Here is a 21,473-nt window from a genome sequence, read left to right as displayed (position 1 = left end):
ATAGTTTGTATGTAAAATCTTAAAGTACCTATTAACTATAGCTGTCAGTAATTTAAAAAAAAAAAAGTTTACCCTTGAAATATAGTGGGATAGAAGTATGAAGTAGCATCAAATGGAAATGAATGAGTAACTTAAAAGTACTTCAAAATGGTTGTTAGGTACAGTACTGTTACAGTTTCACATTTATTTATTTTTATTTATTTTCGATATGTAACGACAATAGTATGGTCTTTACCCTAAACCCAGGTTAAACACTGTCCCGAACAAGCTCTGCCAATCAGACACTGCAGATTATAGACGTTGGACCACGGTCAGCCAATCATAGCGAAGGAGGCGGGACTTGTACGCAGTCTACCAGGGCCATTGATAGGCTACAGCTACAGAACAGAATAGAACATTCAGGTTCACCGCTACTTTCTTCGACTGACAAGTAGTAACGAGTTAATTTAATGTAATGTAATGAGCCTAAGCTAGCGCTACTCCTGATTTGAGAAACGAGCTTCAGCCGTTACTTCTCCGTATTCCTCCGCACCGGCGCTGACTGAATGATCACCGCCTACACGCTGCCTACTTGTTCAGGTGACAGCTCCATCAACCCCCCCCCCCCCTTCGAAATGTTGCTGTCTGTGGATGACAGCAGACCTGGAGGACCGAAACAAGTGTCGGTGCCGCTCTTTTAACAAAGAAGTGAAGCTAGAGAAGAGCTTAGTTTCTCTTAAAGTAGCTAGCTAGTGTATTTATTGCTCCGCGCCGAGGTCTAGTGGAAGTGCTTCAGCGACGGTTCGGTCATTTTAAGCCACGAAGCATAAGGAGGAAGACGACGGACAAAGCTAACTTAACGCTAACGTTAGTCTGAACTCAATTCAGAACCCGGCGGCTTTTTTTTCTCCAGTAACAGCCTCAACATCTCCTGGATGCAATGACCGACTCGGTTGGGGACAGCAAGGCGGAGGTGAAACAAGCCACGAAATATGTCAAAGAGACCGAAAACGTTGCGGAAAAATATTCAGCGTTGACTGTCAGCAAGAACAGCAGTGATGTGAATATGAACGTTGGGGAAATGCCTTCCGCAGCGTTCACCGCAGTCCCTACTCTGAAATCTGTCAAGAAGGTAAGAACCGTGATGCTCGCCATCACTCACTGCCACAGGGCAAAGAGACTGCGTGTACTGTAGGCAGGCACGTGTGAGGACGGTTTGGTACGCATTGTACTGCAGTGATGTACTACTGCACAGCAAGGCCAATACATGTAGCCTACTGCGTGTGAATTTATCAAGTATTTATAAGAGACAGCAGGGAGGTTAATGGAGCTCCGATGCGTTGTTGCGTGATGCTGCAGTGTCACTGAGGGAGCCCTCCATCCCACGCCAAGCTGCGAAGTGAAAAATAAAATGTACCATTTATACGAGAAATTCGACTAAAGCATCTGAGAAGTAAATGCCACAAAGAAAAGCTTTGCTTCACGGTTTTAAATGTGGTATTTGTCTAAACACTGCTTTTAGAATGCTATTTTTTTAATGAGGTTACAACCTATCATTTCAAATGAGCTTTCATCTAGACTGGATTATTGTTGAAAATCTGCCTTCATTGAGCCCTCCTGTTTGTTTAAATCACAATGTCTACACCATGCCAACTTCCTGTAGGCAGGAAACAGCTAAAAGCCAAGTTGAGCTCTTAAATCTCCGATTCCAGGCCTGTACAAAGTGAAGTATTACATGGCCTAACATACCAACACAGGGGGTTTGCACACTACATATTCTTCTGAAGACTTTGCGTTCAGAAGAATTTCAATCCGCTGTAAATTGCTGAAACATAGCTTTGAATTCCTTGAAGGTGTAGGGCCGTGCATGAATCACGTCTAGGCCTATACCTAGTAAACTCATCCTCCTTATGTTCATTTTATAAGTCTGGAATGTGTGTGTGTGTGTGTGTGTGTGTGTGTGTGTGTGTGTGTGTGTGTGTGTCCATCATCATTATTTGTAATAGGAACAGCATTATATAAATGTATTAGCAGCAAAAGGTGCACCTGGGAGAAAAGGCCTTGGATTTCTTCAGCATGCACAGAACATCACATTGAAAGACTCCCTTGAGGTGGCTGCTCATATGATTACAGATCCAACACTGTGTGTAACAGCTGGCAACAGGCAGTTGATAAACATGGAACAGACAGTGGATTGAGGGCTTCTTTTTTCTCAGAAGTTTTTGTTACCATAATATAGTCAAGTTTGCCAACTCAATTGCATAGCATTTTTCTATCCCTCAAGGTGACCTCCAACTTGTTATGCCTGTCCTACTTACTGGTGCACTCTGTCTGTGTTTGACACAACTGATCCAGCAGTGTGTTTCGATATTATGGCCTGTATACAAAAATACTGGTAAGTATACTGGCTTGTATGTCAGCAGCTATCCTCAATTGTTATTAATTTGTTTTTTATTCATAGACTGTATATTTATATGCATTTTATTTCCACTGAGGCTGTACAAAATGTATTGCTATGTTTACTATCACTAGTATTTGATACTAGCCTCACAAATTCAGCATTGGTTGGGTTCTACATGAAACATTAAATTATGCTGTGTGACTGACACAACTGCTTTTCTGGCACAGACGGCTGAACTTCATGTAACCTTTAAATCTCACATGCAGGAGTAGTTGCCACACCTCTGTATGCTGTTTGCTTTTTTTTTTTTTTTAATCATGATTCCTTTGGCTCATTACACAATTTGGGATGTTTGTGACATTGTTATACTTCTGTATGTTGCCTGACGATGCCTTAAAACCCTATTCAAATGGTGATCATCAGTTGTGTGATTTACAATAGTTTGAATTATAGGAGTATAAATCATGCACAGGCATTGCAGAATTATGACATGTAAATTGATTATTCTCAGAAGTCATGATGACATGCACCCAGCACAGGAAAGCTGCAGTGGAAGTCAACTACTCACAAGCAGCCCATCACCGTTTTATCCTATTTAAAGGAACACGGCGACTTATTGGGAATTTAGCTTATTCACCGTAACCCCCAGAGTTAGACATGTTGATACATACCCTTCTCATCTCTGTGCGTGTTGTAAAGCTTTCTGACGGCTCCAGCAGCATCAGCCCTTCACAGAACAGGCAGGTGAATGTTTGCGTAATCCTACTGCTCGAATAGGGAAAAATTACGCTAACATGATAAAGCCTTTATTTACATGTTGTGATTTGTAGATTAAGCGTGTACAAAAACAACATAACATGAGACACAGCCATCTTCTAACCGTAAACAACCGGGGAACTATATTCTCAGGCGGAAGAATATAGTACTTGGGCGGAGTGATATGCTCGCAGCAAGCCTGTCTGAGAATATAGTTCCCGGTTTGTTTACAGATAGAAGACGGCTGTGTCTCATGTTACGTTGTTTTTTGTACACGCTGTGACTCTACAAATCACAACATGTAAATAGGAACATGTTGGCGTTATTTTGTCACTTTTGTCACAATTCGGAGCAGTAGGCTAGTTTGAACCAGTTACCTGTAGGATCTGTGCTAGGCTAAGCTAATGCTGGAGCCGTCAGACAGCGTTACAACACGCACGGAGATGAGAAGGGTATGTATCGACTTGTCTTACTCTGGGGGTTACGGTGAATAAGCTAAATTCCCAATAAGTCGCCGTGTTCCTTTTAAGTAAAATGCTGAATGGGGCATGCAAATTATCTTCACTCTGATATACATTAGAGCTGTTGCATTGCTTGTCCTGTTTAACAATGCTTATCTGGTAGGATCCCTGTTAAATAAACAGAAACAAACAAACCGCCTTAAATATCACCATAAACTTGAATTAACATCTCTTGACCATCTCAACATAACTACAAATTGTCAGCTTCACCAAACTGGCTTTTACTATTTGGCTAATGTTTTATAATGTATTGTAGGATGTACCATTAATTGCTAATAGTCAGTAGTGTTTATTTGTGCCTGCGTAGCTGCCTTTGTGATTTTATTGCATCAAAATAGAAAGCGGTGGACAAAATGATAAAAAAATATCTATTTTCCCAGCAGCGGGGCTCACAGACTTCAGAATATTAGCTCAGACCCCCTGTCTGTCTAGGCAATAATGTGTGGACTGTGAGTCGCCCCTGGGAGCCTGATTGAAAACATATTGGATGGTAGGAATGTGCACTCTGCTTATGAAAACAAAGCAGTGTATTCTGAACGAACATGAGAGCCCGGTGTCAAACGGAGCCACCGGTTTGAATGTAAGAAATACATAAGTAAAATAAATACTGCAAATGATTGGGGGGGAAAAGATGAAACTAATTTAAAATCCCAGAAAATATCACCCATGAAAAAAAGAGTTTGATGTCTGTTGAACTTAGGAGGTTGGTGCATGTCACACAATACTGAGAGGTGCTGTGAACAAAACCAATAAATGCTACAAAGTGTGTGTGTGTGTGTGTGTGTGTGTGTGTGTGTGTGTGTGTGTGTGTGTGTGTGTGTGTGTGTGTGTGTGTGTGTGTGTGTGTGTGTGTGTGTGTGTGTGTGTGTGTGTGTGTGTGTGTGTGTGTGTGTGTGTGTGTGTGTGTGACTCACTGTGAATTTGTTCGTGCATCATTATCATTTTTATCTGATCTCTGTGGGCTGTTTTGCATAGATTCTCACTAACGTCCATACCTTATTTTCATTATCTCATCTTGTTTGTCTGCCAACATTATGACAGAGATTTGTGAAGGTCAAATACAGATTTTGTTTTCACTTGGCAGGTTTAAAGGTGTGGAAATGTACAGTAAATGATATGAAAAGAAATCCACTCAGCTCAGCCTCAAACGTTTTGGAAAAAACTTAAACTCAGAGACCGAAAAAATATAAATATATATATATATATATATATATATATATATATATATATATATATATATATATATATATATATATATATATATATATATATATATATAAAAGAATATTAACATCAGCTTCCTTGTAATTTATTGAAACTCAGTCTGGCATAGTCCACACAAGTAACGTACTGTGTTTGTTCGACAGTGGGACCCCATATTAACATTGAGGGAAAAGTCACCATAAGCTGAGAAATATAACACATCCATACTGACTAGTTTCATCGTTCTCTGGCTGTGTTTTGGTATTTAAAAAGGATTTCTCTAGTTTAACTACAGTATTTGTTATCAGCATTCTGCTGCTTTCTTCTCAATTAAAATTTTTTAAACAAAATGATATTGGTATTGTAGATGGTATGGACTTGCATTCCCTTGTGTCTGATTATGAAATATGCGTGTGGGTTATCTTGATATACATGTTCATTGATGATTTAGTTGTATGGTAATAAGTACAAGTTATAGTTTTTGCTAAAGGTCGCATGGGAAGGATTAGCATGTTTTTTTTCACAACACTGTGTAATCTGTCATGCATGCGTTGTTCTAAACAGGCGCCTTTGCAGACCAAAGGAAGTGCTAAAGCTGTCTGAGGAACTTACCTGCTTTACTGTCTATGTACCACGAGTACTTCAGGCCTTCTGTCTTTGACTTGTTGAATGGGCCCACTGTCAGTATACAAAGATCTGTGTGGATTAGACTGTATTTCTTCCCAGTTAGATGGCAATGTAGAGCACTAAGTAGTTAATGTCACCGTATGCCAGGCCCACATTGAAGCCTTTACAGCCGGCTGACAGTCACACCACAGCTTAAGTCTGTGACCTGGCCTGCTATCCAGGAGAAAAAGGGTATTTTTAGCTGGAGGATGGCACTGGATGGGCCGCTTATTGATGCAGCAGAAGGCTAATGGAAACAGGGTTTAATTCCTCTTGTCTATCCCCTTTCAGTACTCCACATCATCAGTACACCATAAAAGTAAAAGTGTTTTTTCTGTTCTTATTTCTTGCTTGTGTATATGAACATATTTGAATCTTCCGACATTACATAGCTCTCTTAGCACTTTAAAAAAAAAAAAGAGCAATAAAATACAACCTACTGACTTTAGCAGCTGGTTGTCAAGGGCAGAACCAAAGAGAGAGAGAGAAAAAAAAGAGAGAGAGAGAGAGAGAGAGAGAGAGAGAGAGAGAGAGAGAGAGAGAGAGAGAGAGAGAGAGAGAGAGAGAGAGAGAGAGAGAGAGAGAGAGAGAGAGAGAGAGAGAGAGAGAGAGAGAGAGAGAGAGAGAGAGAGAGAGAGAGAGAGAGAGAGAGAGAGAGAGAGAGAGAGAGAGAGAGAGACTCAGTGGGAATCAACCTTCCCTTTCTCACTAGGCCTCTCTCTCTCTCTTCAGGTTGGCCATTAGAAATCATGGTAATAGAAGGGAACCGCCCCCTGGCTCTGCCTGGGAGTGTTCTGGGATAATAGCATCAGGGACACCTAGTACTTTACCATCACACAGAGGACACACAGGCACAGTGAAGTAGGCTGGAAAACTGAAGGGTGACTGGCAGCCATGGCACACAAACATGGGCACGGGAGAGAAAGGGTGAGTTGCTACTAACGTATCACCGGGAACTCATCCAGCACACTTATTCTTAAAGATACTGCATATCCCACACACACATGTGCCAGAGTTACCTTTGTGATGTCATAAGTTTTTTTTCTTTCTTCTTTTTGCAGTATTCTTTATCTTATGCAACAATGCAGACCACACAGAAGTGTTTTCTCTTTTACTTGCAACAAAAATGTTCAGCTGAAATGCAGTTAAGAGTGCAATCTTCTCCTCAAAAGGCTGCGGTTACCCATAAAGCTCACCTCTGGGATAGTTTACTGTGTAAGAGTATAGCAGAAACAAAATGCTGTCTTAATAATGGATCAGATTAGCCTCTTGTTTTCCTTACTGCTGTAACCACAAGAGTAGGAGTCTCTGATTTTGACGTCTACAAATTTAGGGAAAGAACATTGAAGAAATTGAAGAGGCTGTGCAGAAACTGATGCTAAGCAAACATTTTGCAAGTGTATGAGACAGAGCACACTCTCCATTGTGAAAACCGAGACATGCAGAGATCTCCTCAGTTCACACTGTCTCACAAGCTTCTTGAGTTTCTTGACACAGTAGATGTCGAAGGTGTCAATGCTCATGGAAAGATACAAACACTCAGTGAATCAAGTTACTACTGTTTTAGACATTTCTGCTACAGTTACTTTTATTTTAAATGAATGATATAGCACTAACCATGACATTTTTCAAATTGTAGGTGAAAACAGCCATTTTGTCTCATATAAGGCAGAAGTATTATGGTTGTGTTAAGCTATTTTCCTTAGGGATCATTTAAGGGGAAATGATGTTGGTGCTGGCCGTATGAACCCAATTCAGTCAGCCTCGACTTCCGCTAACATTTGTGCGGTAACTACCAGGTAACTGAGTCATGCATGCTAGTTTCACCCAGCTGTGAGCTTACACTCCTCTCAGTATTATGTTTTGACAGTAAAACATAATTTCTTTACATTAAGTATTGCTTTAATGCCATTACTCTTCAGTGCTATAATCACTGACACTAAGCTTCACCTATAAGACATCCCACTCAAATGTTACCCAACTCGTTGTTGTTAGTCTGGCATTAATGTGTGTTTCTGGATTTATCGTCTGTGTGTTGTGTCAACTCCGCTGGCCTGCTCGTTCATTTTCAGTCTAAACACATTCTATGGACATTTAAAATAAGAGAAATCCCACAGCTGTGTCACAAAGAATGAAGATATATGAATGGATTTCACCACAGAGACAAAGCGAGGGTTCAAGAGGGGGAGAACAAAGTCGTGTAGATATGTAAGGATAGCACAGACAATTGACTATAGAACCTTGCACTTTAACACTGCCATTAAAGAAAAACATTTTGTAAAAGTCAAATGATCAGGAATTAGTCTAAACATCAAGACGGTCTTTGAATGGGTTTCAGGGGTTTGAGCATCCTCCACCTATAAAAGCACATGTAAACAATCAATACAAAAACATTAATATTCTGAAAACTTACTCTAAGACATTTTCACTCAACAGCCTTCGTCATTCATGTTATAAGTCCGCCCCTCACTGCATGATATTTTACGATGTTATGACATTATACAGTGTTGTGAGAAAGACAAAGTTTGAGCTTGGATTTGATCCAGCACACTTGCCACCAAGATAGCTGTAATTGTGATTTCATGGAAAGGCCGGTCTCTGTGCAACACCTTATCAGGCTCGAGCAGCGTCAAGGTAACATTGGTTCTAACGTTTCTTTCATGCAAGATAATGTCGCTAAACGTGCAGTAGTTGATCTGTGGCCGTCAGCCGTCAGAAAGCGTTTGCCAGATGTGATATTAAGTTTTGGAACATGTCAATGAAAGTCAAAGCCATAGGTTCTAAAACGTAGGGCATTTATGAGGTTTAGACCTAAAACCCACCTGCATACTTCCTATTTAAGTAAAATGCTGAGTAACTCATCTACCTCTGTCTCTGTCCCTGTCTTTTTCTTCCAGGCCTATTTATTTACAGTGCCAGGTGTACGCAAAATACAGATACAGCCCACCTGGGCTTCTACATATGTGAAAAGAAAGCATTTCTGCGTTTAGTTCAGGATTGTTTTTGACTTCTATTTATTGTTTATTTAAAAGGGCTATTACCTATAACATTATCACAACCAAATGTGAGAGATGCATCTTTTTATTGACGTCTAGCCTCCGCTAATTTGCTTTCCTTGTCCCTACATTTGTAATTGTTAGCAAGATTGATGTAGTTACATAGTTCTGTTGGACTGAAACTAGTAACTTCCCACTGTCCTGAGTGACCCAGTTTATTAGAGGACCTGAGGGGTTAGGTCTCCCTACTGTTGACAACTGGCTGTTGTCGTCTGTTAGTGCAGCCAGACCGTTACAGTTTTAGGGTGTTGAAATGACACTGAGTGGATTTGTCAGATCCTTAGTCTAATTGAAGCCTGCCAAATTCACATTAAGTGCTGCTTTTACTGCATGTAGTAGCTGAATGATAAGATTTAAAAAAAAAAGAAAAAAAGTCTGTGGTTTGGTACAGTAACCCCAAATACTGGACATTTGAGACTTTAATCTTTGGTTAAAGGCTAGTCTACAACATAGCCAAGCTATCTGTTTGTTGATCCACTTTATGTGTTTTTGTGTCTTTGATCTCGGGCCCTTTGAAGGGTCAGATTGACAAGATGAACCACACCATCAACTGAAGCCTGTGTTTTTGAACCGAGCAGGAGGGAGCATCTAAAAATAGGCATCAGCGCCTTTCTTCCTGATCCTCCTGTGATTTATTGTAACAGACTCAGGCGATTTACCTTTTTAGAAGGACAGTTTTAGTGGCTGAAACAGCTAATTGTTTCCACATATAAACTAAAAGAGTGAACAAATGACCCAAAGCATTTAACGGTGTGTTCATGTGTGATGATGATGGTACTTAATGTTCTTCGGTCTTCCATGCTCCTCTGATTTCATTGTTGACACTTAATCAGTGCTACAGACAGAAGAAAAGTCAGTAATATCTGGATTTTGTTTTATGCTTACGCTGTGCACCCCTTTGTTCTGGTTCTCTCCAGATCCAGTTTGCGAACACCGAGGACAAACAAGAGTTCAGCAAATACCCCACCAAGGCTGGCCGCCGCTCCCTCTCTCGGTCCATCTCGCAGTCCTCTACAGACAGCTACAGCTCAGGTACTGCACACCTGAAAGTTTCATTCCACTTCCATGAGATGTTAATAGACCTGCTGTGTTTACACAGACTGACAGGGATTATAAATGATTGCTGTTGACATTGAAGAACATTGTACTCACAAATGTTCATAGTAATAGTTTTGTTGTGTTCATTTGAAAAAAAAACTTAAGTCCTTTTTATATTAAGGCTGGGCGATAGGGAGAAAATCAGATATCACAATATTCTTGACCAAATATCTCGATATCGATATTGTGGCGATATTCTAGGGTTGACAACTGGTGCTTTCACGAAATATCTTCACACTTAGATTTTAGATAAATAATCATCAGTAATGGGGACATAATGTCTAAGTGGGGAAAAGGCAAATAATAGAACAGCTGGTAAGTTCAGAAAATTACATCACTTTACTGTAATGCAGCCTTTAAAAGCAGTAAAGGACAACACTGATGTCGTATTACGATATCCAAAATCTAAGACATCTAGTCTCATTTCACAATATCGATATAATATCGATATATTGCCCAGCCCTACTTTATATCATCTTTTAGAATAAATTATGTGCACCCATTCATCCACAAATGCAGCATAAAAGCACATATACACACACACACACACACACACACACACACACACACACACACACACACACACACACACACTTGCAGTGCAAACACAAGCTCCACCCTACACCTGATGGATTTAAAGTATATATTTCATAATTGTCTCTTTTGAATGCTTTTCCACAATAGTGACCTTTTGAGTTCTCCATCTCACAGCTGCATCCTACACTGACAGCTCCGATGATGAAACCTCCCCCCGGGACAAAGCGCAGGTCAACACCAATGGCAGCAGTGACTTCTGTGTGAAGAACATCAAGCAGGCCGAATTTGGCCGCCGTGAAATTGAAATTGCAGAACAAGGTAAATTTGACCTGACGGGCACATCAATGTTTTAAAGATGTTTTTATTGTGACACAGTTGAACAAGACACTTACTATCATTGTCATTCATACAAAGAGAGCTTTGCTACCTGTTGTGACTTTGTTCCTAGATACATATCCCATGGCATCTGTTTTGCTGCTTACACTCTTATTTGATAATGGTCCCCTCCTCCTGATTTCAAAATAGTTTAGGACCCAAGGCTGAGGCAGTGTCAATATTATTCTGGAAACATGATCGGAGCTCTTTCTATTCCTCACTTCTTACTTATTTTCTTCCTTTACCTCCTTTCCCATCTCAGGTGTTTTGTTTTCTTGTATACTCCCAGGCTGCAAGTCTGTCTCTCTGGCTGTTTACATTGCCCATGTGAGTGATACTAAGGCGTGCGTGCTTGACGAGTGTTCTTTAGGCTTAAAGCTTGGGTGGCAACAGCTGTCGCTGACGTTGTTTAATCAGTCTCCATTTTATAGTACATCCACCTAGTAGAAAGGTCTTATTTTTGTTTTCAGAATGTCCCGTCATTCGTCTCTCTCCCAAAACAAAACCTGATGTTTACATCCTTTCAGTTTCCACTAACTCGCGCTCAATCTGCTTTTCCCCAGACATGTCTGCCCTGATTTCCTTGAGGAAGAGAGCCCAGGGGGAGAAGCCACTGTCTGGGGCGAAGATAGTAGGCTGTACCCATATCACTGCTCAGACTGCAGTACGTCCGCTCAGTCTCTTCGCTGCAGATCACTGATTGTTCTGTCCTTCTCTTCTTTACCTCTGCGACTTGTTCATGTATCCGTATCGTTCCCTTTTAGGTCCTGATCGAGACTCTGGTAGCCCTCGGGGCCCAGTGTCGCTGGACTGCCTGCAACATCTACTCCACTCAGAATGAGGTGGCCGCTGCTCTCGCTGAAATAGGTAAGAGCCTTTCCTCTTTAAGGCCTGCGTTACAGCGTTAGAACAAATCACCATTATCAAGTATTATTAAGTATAAGTTTAGTCATGGTTTGTGAATTAACATGTAAAACATACATTTCTGATAACTAGAAAATCTGTTGGAATAATATTAATAGTGGAAGCATTCGTATGAACCCTAATGTCTGTATAGCAACCAATCTGTGCATGTGCATTCACTGTGTAATGTTCCCCAAATGGACCTGTTGTCCATGCAGCTGGCCAGTCCTCCTCTCCTCTGCTGTCTGTCTTTACCATTAGGTGTGTTTTGTTTCCTGCAGGGGTACCTGTGTTTGCATGGAAGGGTGAGTCAGAGGACGACTTCTGGTGGTGCATCGATCGCTGTGTCAACACGGAGGGCTGGCAGGCCAACATGGTATCAACCCGGCCGTGATACATTTAACACCAATCTTAGACTCTTATCTTCTATTTGTTCCAGCCCTGGGCTCTACTGTGCTATCATAGACTGTGGAGGTTACCGTTCATGTCGTCAACTCTGCTGTGTTTTTTTTTTTCTTAGATCTTGGATGATGGCGGAGACTTAACCCACTGGGTGTACAAGAAGTATCCCAGCGTCTTCAAGAAGGTCCGGGGCATCGTAGAGGAGAGTGTCACTGGAGTGCACAGGTGAACTGGGGCTTAGATTTGATGATTTGGGGGTTTTAAAGGAAGGAAGAAAACATGTTTTTGTACACCTTGTGTCTGATTTTGTAGTTTTTGCCACCATTTGAGACACAAGGACTCTTTGATGTTGATTAATAAAGTGTGGATGGTGGCCAGAGCTATGAATGTTGCTATTAATGGCCTAAACTGTAAGAATAATAGAATTGATATTTTGGCCTGCAAGAAATCACATTGACATGTCAGTTGACATGACAGCTTATGATAGCCAACAATGGACTATAAATAATAAAGATAATTTTATGGTCATTTTGTTTCCCATTAACACTAAAATAATCTAAAGTGAACTAAAGGAGGTCGACAAAACAATGCAAACACTTCATAAATAAGGATGTGAGATTTAGAGTAACTGTTCACCAATGCAAACAAAGGTGGATCATGTTGGATTATATGCTATTTATCAGTATTTTTCATCCTTTTTCATAATGTATATATCCCACTTACTCTCAGGTAGTTTAACTATGTGACCGCTGTTTATCTTCTGTCAGTGCAGTTTGTGTTTAGCATGTTTTCATAACTTTTAGCAATGTTCTACTTGCTATATAATATAATTTAGCAGCTTTTTTAACTGATGTATTTCTGACCGATGATTTGGCCTTGCTGGATTTCTAATTACCAGACTACTTTTTAAGCTAATAAAAACCCATTAAGACCATTTGTTGTTGCACTGCAAGCTGCTTCTAAAATTCTTTTCCTTGAAGTCTTTTGTCCTTTAGATGGAGCTGAGCTGATGAATGATATATATATACTGTGTCAGCACAAACAGCATTAAGAGCAGTATAGAGCACTATAAGTCATAGTAGTATTTAGACACACTGACACTGTATGGAACTGAACTGATTGAAAAGGTCACTGGCCTGATTTGACCTGGAGCCTAATTAAGAAACATGACAAAGCTGGACTGCATGTCACAACACCTGTGCATGTGCAACTCTCAATGGAACCAATTAGCCAGATGCTCCGGAAAGCATAAGGTCACACAGGACTATAGCTCAGTATGTGTGTGGATATGTGCATGCGTGTGCCTGAACATGTTTCCTCATGTGCCTCTCAGATTGTACCAGTTGTCTAAGGCCGGCAAGCTGTGTGTCCCTGCCATGAATGTGAACGACTCAGTCACCAAGCAGAAATTTGACAACCTTTACTGCTGCCGTGAATCTATCCTGGATGGGTGAGATGAGGAGAATTTAATCATCTAGAAAGCCAGCCATTGTTTGCAAACACTTTTTGTGTGTGTGTGTGTGTGTGTGTGTGTGTGTGTGTGTGTGTGTGTGTGTGTGTGTGTCTGTGTGTCTGTGTCTGTGTCTGTGTGTCTGTGTGTGTGTGTGTGTGTGTGTGTGTGTGTGTGTGTGTGTGTCTGTGTGTGTGTGTGTGTGTGTGTGTGTGTGTCTGAGTCGTGCAGATGGATTAAAGTGCGTCATTTTGTCTCTGCTAGCTTGAAGAGGACCACAGATATAATGTTTGGAGGCAAACAAGTCGTCGTGTGTGGTTATGGAGAGGTGAATCATTCTTTGATTTCAGATTTAAAACAAATCTCACGTTTGATGGAATGACTGAATTTTCACTGGCGCAGCAGACCTTCTTTTACATTATTATTATACAGTAGATTTCTGTTTACAACCATTGCACTCTTCTGTGGTGTGTAGGTGGGGAAAGGCTGCTGCACTGCTCTAAAGGCCCTTGGAGCCATTGTGTGCATCACAGAGATTGACCCCATCTGTGCCCTGCAGGCATGGTGAGTCACTTACCGTCGCCATTCAGCACTTCACAGTATTTGTGCTGCTTAAACTGATGAAAATATCTCCATGTGTATCCACACAGCATGGACGGCTTCCGAGTGGTAAAGCTGAGTGAGGTCATCCGGCAGATGGACGTGGTGATAACTTGCACTGGTACTGTGCTCCATGCGGGGACATCCATTACTTCTGCTTCAATAAACACTGTGTTTTCAGCAGCTCATTTAAATATCCCAGTTAAGGTCTCTGGGTCAAAAACAGACTTTATATCTAACTGCTAAAGGTTTTTTTGTGTTCGTCTGTAATCACAATCCCATTTACATGTAGCTGTAAATCCATCCTGAACAGATGCACTCTGACTTCCTCTCACTTGTACTCTCACAGTGACTTTGTTTACACATCACACTACTGTTTTTTTCTTTTTCATTTGTATTTTTTTTTTTTAAATAGGCAACAAGAATGTCGTCACCAGAGAACAGCTTGACCGAATGAAGAATGGCTGCATCGTGTGCAATATGGGACACTCCAATACTGAGATTGATGTGGTAATGTGTCTTTTTAAATGTATGAGTGTTCTGGAAATATGTGTCTGGAAATTTCTATTTTAAATTTCTAACTTTGAGCACACACACACACACACACATACACACACACACATATAATTTAGAATTTGTTTGTTTAGCAGTCTGGACCATAGAAATAGAATTAATCTCATTCTATTTCTGTGGTCTGGAGTCTTGTTGTTGATACATGAGTCTTCAGAACTGTTTGCATAGTTTCATTTTTGTTTGTATACAATGGAGAAAAACTGGAATACAGGATATTTTCAAGGGGGATGTCCCACCACCACACACCAAGTCATAATACTGCAAATATACAGTATAAATATGTCAGTACTTTCATCACTAGACCAGAACCTACTTCTGGAAATTTCAACCTTATTTTGACAAGCATGCCTTCTCAATTCCTATATATTTTAGACCGAATGCTAATGGATAGATCTCTCTTTTTTTGTTTTTGTTTATTACATCTTTTACTTTTATGTTCCGCTCTGCTTTGTTTGCATTCTCTTGATGTTTTAGGATGCTTTTCTACACATGTTGACAAATAAATAGCGGCCTTTGTGTTGCATGAAATCCTCTCACCTCTGTTCTTTTACCTGTATTCTGTTTCTATGTCATGCAGTTGTAGGACTGACCTGTCTTTTATGTGCTCAGGCGAGTCTGCGCAGCCCGGAGCTGACCTGGGAGAGGGTGCGCTCTCAGGTTGACCACATCATCTGGCCCGATGGAAAGAGGGTTGTTCTGCTGGCAGAGGTAATGTCCCTCTACAGCACTATATCTTTACAAAATGTGTCCCTTAAAATCTTAAGATTAGTTTTATCACACCTAATGGCTTTTAACACTACTTTTAAACCTGCACTCTTAGCCTATAAACTCATATTTAACCCTGGCTCAGAAGCATTTTATTGTCAAATGTTGTGGTGTTTGAATATTAATATGAAGAGTCACTGTAAGTCAGCCAACCGCAGTTCATATTTGTATGATTTGTTATTTTTCAGGGCCGCCTCTTAAATCTGAGCTGCTCCACAGTGCCTACGTTTGTTTTGTCCATCACTGCTACAACTCAGGTTAGTAGTTTGGCCTGGAGGACAGTTTCCCCTCTCACTACACCACCCTGCTGTTCTGTAGTAACATGTAATTTCCTCATTGTGGTTCTTACAACCATTGTGTGCTCTGTGTTGTCTGTAGGCCCTGGCCCTGATTGAGTTGTTCAATGCTCCAGAGGGTCGTTACAAACAGGATGTGTATCTCCTGCCTAAGAAGATGGGTAAGAAAGAAATTAGCTTGGCTCAAGTATGTACATTAGTTCAAACAGATGGTGCCAGTTTGTTGCTCATTGTTGCCACCTTGTGACTTGACTATAAAAATGACACCATCCAGTGGGCCAAAGGTAGTCTACTCCACTTCTGGGATTGCTCCGTTGCGGCCGGAAAATCCGCCGGATTTTACTCATTTAGGCCGGATATCCGTTGCCTTGGGCTTCCTTGGTGTTGGCATTTTAAACTCCGGGTCGATTTACAAGAACTATGGTTAATCTTTTCTCAGACCTCTGCAAGGTAAATCCAGACAGCTAGCTAGACTAGCTGTCCAATCAGAGTTTTCTGTTGCATGACTAAAACAACTTTTAAACGTACACGTTCCACCAAGACAACGTCCTTCTGAGCCTATTTTGCAACAGCACCGCGGCTTTTTTCCGGTGCTTAACACGCTCAAGATGATTGTGATTGGTTTAAAGAAATGCCAATAAACCAGAGCACATTTTCCTCCCATCCCCGAATGCTGTGTGGAGTAGCCAAACTCTCCTCCAGCGCACTTTGGCGGAGGATCTGGCAAAGCGAGACTAGGCCAAAGGTGATGCACACAAGAACAAATATCTTTCCAGACTGTGTAGTTTCCAATCTGTCTCTTTCCTCCAGATGAGTATGTGGCCAGTTTGCACCTACCAAACTTTGATGCCCACCTGACGGAGCTCTCTGACGAGCAGGCCAAGTACATGGGTCTTAACAAGAACGGCCCCTTCAAACCTAATTATTACAGGTAGGTTTCACCATATACTGTACATCTTTCACTATCTTTGATTGTCTAGCATTTCCTATACTTTTATGATGTGTTCACATGTGTACAGTAACACTGTGTATTCTGTTCACAGGTATTAATAAGAGTGTCTGTTGCTGTGATCCATTACACACAGTTGTCCTGGGATAAACAGAGATATCTATTTTATTTTCTAAATTGCTACAAAATGGAGGAATTATTTTAATGATGCTGAATGTAACTTATTAATAACCCTTCAGACATAGTGTTGAATATGAAAAATAAGACATGTAGGAAACATAATGTATAATGTATGTTAAAAAGAAAAAGCCTGCTTGCATGCTTTCATGTGTATGTACTTATTTAGTTGCTAACGCTTCTGTTGCTAGATCACAAAGTTGTTGATTTGTTTGTTCACCCTATTTACGTACTGTGCCAAATTATGGCTGTGAGAATGGAACAGAAACCATGTATTTTTTGTGTTGATGGCATTAAGCTTGTATTCGTACATTTCACAAGACAGGGTTTGGGCTGAGCCAAAACAAACTCTTAATAACATTATTTTAGAAATGTTTTTTATACATGCTTTAAATAATCTCATTGAATGGTATCTGCATACATGCCCTAAAAGTTATCAGTCACCGTTTTTATTACAACAAAGTATAGTAATGAAATAAAGCACTTGTTTATTATAACAATTTATAATAGCCTGTGAAAGGCTGAGTTCATTCTAAATTCCTGACTTGGTGTTTGCATTCAACACTCACCCTAAAATGATCTTAAAACACCCACAGTTTTTTTTTTTTTTTTCTTTTCATTTGCTTACTCCAATTCTCACTGATGAGCAGCGTGGGTTACAAAGTGTTTTGACTGGACAATACATTTAAGGCCAAGATATGAATGTGCCTTTTTAAATCATTCACAACACGTAAATATCAGCACTGAATTAAATAAGCATTCCTTTTTTTGTAAAACCATCCCTTAGTGGTACATTTAATGTCCTCCTTCCACGGCTTCTGGTATTCATTGTGTAATGTGTGTTGAGAAAAAATATTTGACTTTTATGTTTGCTATAAGATTGTCGCTGTCTTAATTTGATCCAACAGGGTCACCTAAAGTCAAATTTCTGTGATCAAAATGCACCAGTGTATTCTATGTATGTAAAATAATGCATTAAATCAGCAATAAAGCAAGTTCTTTTAACAGAGAAAAGTTCAACGTAAAAAAAGTCAATGTGTTTAAACCAAGAAAACAAAGAGAGGCCTCTTGAGGTCAGTGGTTGGGTAGTTACAGTACATGTTTTTTCATTATTTGGGGAAATTAAAGCTGCTACATTCTCTACATTGTGTTCCCTCACCGTCAGCCCTGCTGGCCGAGCGTCAAACTGCTGTCCCACTCTGGAATATTCTCTCGCACCAGGCCAGCTGCATTAGTTGCTAATATTAACAGATGAGTCACTGAGCTTGGAGGAGGAGGGGAGCGGGGGGCTGGGAGCCTTCTGGAAACCTGGTTGTAACTATAAAAGCAATGGGCCTGAGTCAGTCCAGGCATTCATTTAAGAAGAACCACATAGAGGCAAAAACTGCCACAAAGGAAACTACTCGAGGAGACTGCTGAGATCCTTCACATATTTAAGCAGCAAAGAGCTCTTCGCTGAAAGTAAGTACTGTAGCAATTTATTATCCCATTGTGGCTAAATTAATTTAAATAGAAACATCAGTGCCGTTCTTTTATTGTATCACATATCTATCATGGAGTAGGTTTTCATCCTCAGGAATTAGTTTAATCCACTTATTCCCCAAAGGATAACATTCAAATTTACCAGTACTAATGTATCAATTCTGCTTCATATCATGTCTTTATTAATGATGATTTCATAATACAATAGAGAAATAGTTGAATTTGAGTATCTAATTATAGAAAAGGTGTTAAAATTACTGAGACATGTTCAATATAGAAAATAATTTGACTTGAGGTAATACATAAATCAAATGGATAAGGGAAATCTATTTTAATTACATATAAGAGTTAATATAGAGTTTTATATATATATATATGTGTGTGTGTATATATATGTGTGTGTGTATATATATATTATATATATATGTGTGTATATATATATATATATGTATATATATATATATATATGTGTGTGTGTATATATATATATATATATGTATATATGTTTTAGTAGTAGAGCAACTACATCAAACATGCCATGAAACTGCCGTTCACACAACTAATAATACGTTTTTTTTTTGTCTTTGTTTACTTAATTTTAACTGCTCCTCTAACATATGTCTCTGTCTGATAATTAGATGAACAAAAACTGTGGCACTACACACATTTTATCAGTATTAGTGACTCACTCAATAATCTAGTAATTTTGAATGATATTCAGTTGCAGTGATCAATGCTTTCATGTGTAGCATTAGAACATTAAAATGTGCTGTTCCCCCCTTTTTCTAGGAACTGTAAAGCAACAAGCAAGATGTCCTCAGCTAAGGGAGTATCTATTGGCATTGACCTGGGCACCACCTATTCTTGTGTCGGGGTTTTCCAGCATGGCAAAGTGGAGATCATCGCCAACGACCAGGGCAACAGGACCACTCCCAGCTATGTGGCCTTTACGGACACAGAAAGGCTCATTGGGGACGCTGCCAAGAACCAGGTCGCTATGAACCCCACCAACACAGTGTTTGATGCCAAACGGCTCATCGGGAGAAAGTTTAACGATGCTGTTGTCCAGTCCGACATGAAACTCTGGCCTTTCAAGGTGATCAGCGATAACGGAAAGCCCAAAGTCCAGGTGGAGTATAAAGGGGAAGCCAAGGCCTTCTACCCAGAGGAAATCTCCTCCATGGTCCTGGTCAAAATGAAGGAGATCGCTGAGGCCTACCTGGGATATAGGGTGTCAAATGCAGTCATCACAGTTCCAGCTTATTTCAACGACTCCCAGAGGCAAGCCACCAAGGACGCCGGGGTGATCTCTGGACTGAATGTTCTCAGGATCATCAACGAGCCCACAGCAGCAGCCATCGCCTACGGCCTGGATAAAGGTAAAAGAGGAGAACGCAATGTGCTTATCTTTGATCTCGGTGGAGGCACATTTGACGTGTCCATCCTGACCATTGAGGATGGCATCTTTGAGGTGAAAGCCACCGCGGGAGACACACACCTTGGCGGCGAGGACTTTGACAACCGTATGGTCAACCACTTTGTAGAGGAATTTAAAAGAAAACACAAGAAGGACATCAGCCAAAACAAGAGAGCAGTGAGGAGACTGCGTACAGCTTGCGAGAGAGCGAAGAGGACCCTGTCCTCCAGCAGCCAGGCCAGCATTGAGATCGACTCCCTGTTTGAAGGCATTGACTTCTACACCTCCATCACAAGGGCCCGCTTTGAGGAGCTTAATTCCGAGCTCTTTAGGGGAACACTGGAGCCAGTTGAGAAGGCTCTACAAGATGCCAAGCTGGATAAGTCCAAGATCCATGACATTGTCCTGGTCGGTGGCTCCACAAGAATTCCAAAAATCCAGAAGCTCTTGCAGGACTTTTTTAATGGCCGAGAACTGAACAAGAGCATCAACCCAGATGAAGCTGTGGCGTATGGTGCGGCAGTCCAGGCTGCTATCCTCATGGGTGACACTTCAGAGAACGTGCAAGATCTGCTGCTGCTGGACGTGGCCCCCCTGTCTCTGGGCATTGAGACTGCAGGTGGAGTTATGACGCCTCTAATCAAGCGAAACACAACCATCCCTTCCAAGCAGACCCAGATCTTCTCCACATATTCGGACAATCAGCCAGGTGTGCTGATTCAGGTGTATGAGGGTGAGAGAGCCATGACCAAGGACAACAACCTCTTGGGCAAGTTTGAGCTCGCTGGAATCCCTCCCGCTCCCCGAGGTGTGCCACAGGTGGAGGTCACTTTCGACATAGATGCCAACGGCATTCTGAATGTGTCCGCCGTCGACAAAAGCACCGGCAAAGAAAACAAAATCACCATCACCAATGACAAGGGCCGCCTCAGCAAAGAGGAGATAGAGCGGATGGTACAGGACTCTGAGAAGTACAAGGCTGACGACGACTTGCAGAGGGAGAGGATTGCGGCAAAGAACTCACTAGAGTCATACGCCTACCACATGAAGAGCAGTGTCGAGGATGAGAACATGAAAGAAAAGATTAGCGAGGAGGATAAAAAGATGGTCATTGACAAGTGCAACCAGGTGATCTCCTGGCTGGAGAACAACCAGATGGCAGAGAAAGACGAGTATGAGCATCAGCAGAACAAACTAGAGAAGGTGTGCAAGCCGGTTGTGACCAAGTTGTACCAGGGAGCAGCACCGTCAGGAAGCTGCGGCAGCCAAGCAGGAGGCAGCTCCAACGGCCCCACTATTGAGGAAGTGGACTAAAACCACGGACATCAGCATTTTGTTTACAGAAATACTTTGGCCGTATCCCTGTTGTTTGCTACCAAAAATGATGTAATGTCACCATTCATTTTCTTGACTTTTTATAATAATAAAAACTTATAAATATATAACTCTTTAATTTGTTCTTGTAACGCACAATTTACACATGATTCAAAAAGTGAGCTTCAGTGTCTGTGGTTTATTGGTGAGGCTCTACTAATTAGACTACCAATTTATTTATTTTATTTACTTTTTAGATCTGGTACTTATCAAACTCACTCTGCAGACGGGCTTGGGCTGCAAAATACATTTTGAGCTTGGAAAGTTTGCTTTCAAATATGTGGCTTCAGCCTCCAGGAATAATTTTTCAACATGTTTTGATATTTGATAATCTTGTTATGATGATGGGCAGAAAATTTCAATAAAGGAATGTTTTTGCTAAAGATGCTCGATTGGTACTTTTCCCCATACTTCTATTTCTACCCATTCCTTTGTCTTCCTTTTTCTTGTTTTTGAATATGATTTATAATTTACAGATGTGCGTATTACATAA

The 21,473-nt window shown here is 40.8% G+C and overlaps 2 protein-coding genes across 4 annotated transcripts; both read left to right on the top strand.

Moving 5' to 3' along the window:
- The first annotated feature begins 594 nt into the window (after window positions 1-594).
- ahcyl1 (adenosylhomocysteinase-like 1) lies at window positions 595-17,724 on the top strand. Of its 3 annotated transcripts, none has more exons than XM_039800870.1 (17): window positions 595-1,111; window positions 9,500-9,614; window positions 10,392-10,535; window positions 11,156-11,256; window positions 11,357-11,459; window positions 11,777-11,871; window positions 12,016-12,122; window positions 13,231-13,347; window positions 13,612-13,675; window positions 13,823-13,911; window positions 13,998-14,068; window positions 14,363-14,457; window positions 15,130-15,228; window positions 15,474-15,542; window positions 15,664-15,742; window positions 16,392-16,512; window positions 16,625-17,724. In XM_039800870.1, the coding sequence occupies exons 1-17, from the start codon at window positions 920-922 to the stop codon at window positions 16,629-16,631; spliced, it is 1,668 nt and encodes a 555-aa protein (XP_039656804.1). In that variant the 5' UTR covers window positions 595-919; the 3' UTR covers window positions 16,632-17,724. The 3 variants fall into 3 exon arrangements, with proteins under 3 accessions (XP_039656804.1, XP_039656805.1, XP_039656806.1); XM_039800872.1 differs by lacking the exon at window positions 595-1,111 and adding an exon at window positions 6,310-6,453; XM_039800871.1 differs by lacking the exon at window positions 16,625-17,724 and having other exon boundaries at window positions 920-1,111; window positions 16,392-16,516.
- A 281-nt stretch (window positions 17,725-18,005) lies between these two features.
- hspa1b (heat shock protein family A (Hsp70) member 1B) lies at window positions 18,006-21,048 on the top strand. Its single transcript, XM_039800869.1, has 2 exons — window positions 18,006-18,168; window positions 18,979-21,048. Exon 2 carries the CDS (start codon window positions 19,001-19,003, stop codon window positions 20,918-20,920), a length of 1,920 nt encoding a protein of 639 aa, XP_039656803.1. The 5' UTR covers window positions 18,006-18,168; window positions 18,979-19,000; the 3' UTR covers window positions 20,921-21,048.
- Window positions 21,049-21,473: the final 425 nt, after the last annotated feature.

Source organism: Perca fluviatilis, chromosome 5 (assembly GCF_010015445.1).
Source record: "Perca fluviatilis chromosome 5, GENO_Pfluv_1.0, whole genome shotgun sequence".
NCBI classification, from domain to species: Eukaryota; Metazoa; Chordata; class Actinopteri; order Perciformes; family Percidae; genus Perca; species Perca fluviatilis.
Note: the sequence above shows the minus strand (reverse complement) of the source record. Positions and strands in the feature narration are given on the sequence as shown.

Bases quoted from the DNA above. Each gene is read 5' to 3' on its own strand.
- ahcyl1 (XM_039800870.1), top strand. From the start codon at position 920: ATGACCGACTCGGTTGGGGACAGCAAGGCGGAGGTGAAACAAGCCACG. The intron at 1,112-9,499 runs GTAAGAACCGTG...GGTTCTCTCCAG, and splicing joins CTCTGAAATCTGTCAAGAAG to ATCCAGTTTGCGAACACCGA. The intron at 9,615-10,391 runs GTACTGCACACC...TCCATCTCACAG, and splicing joins TACAGACAGCTACAGCTCAG to CTGCATCCTACACTGACAGC.
- hspa1b (XM_039800869.1), top strand. From the start codon at position 19,001: ATGTCCTCAGCTAAGGGAGTATCTATTGGCATTGACCTGGGCACCACC.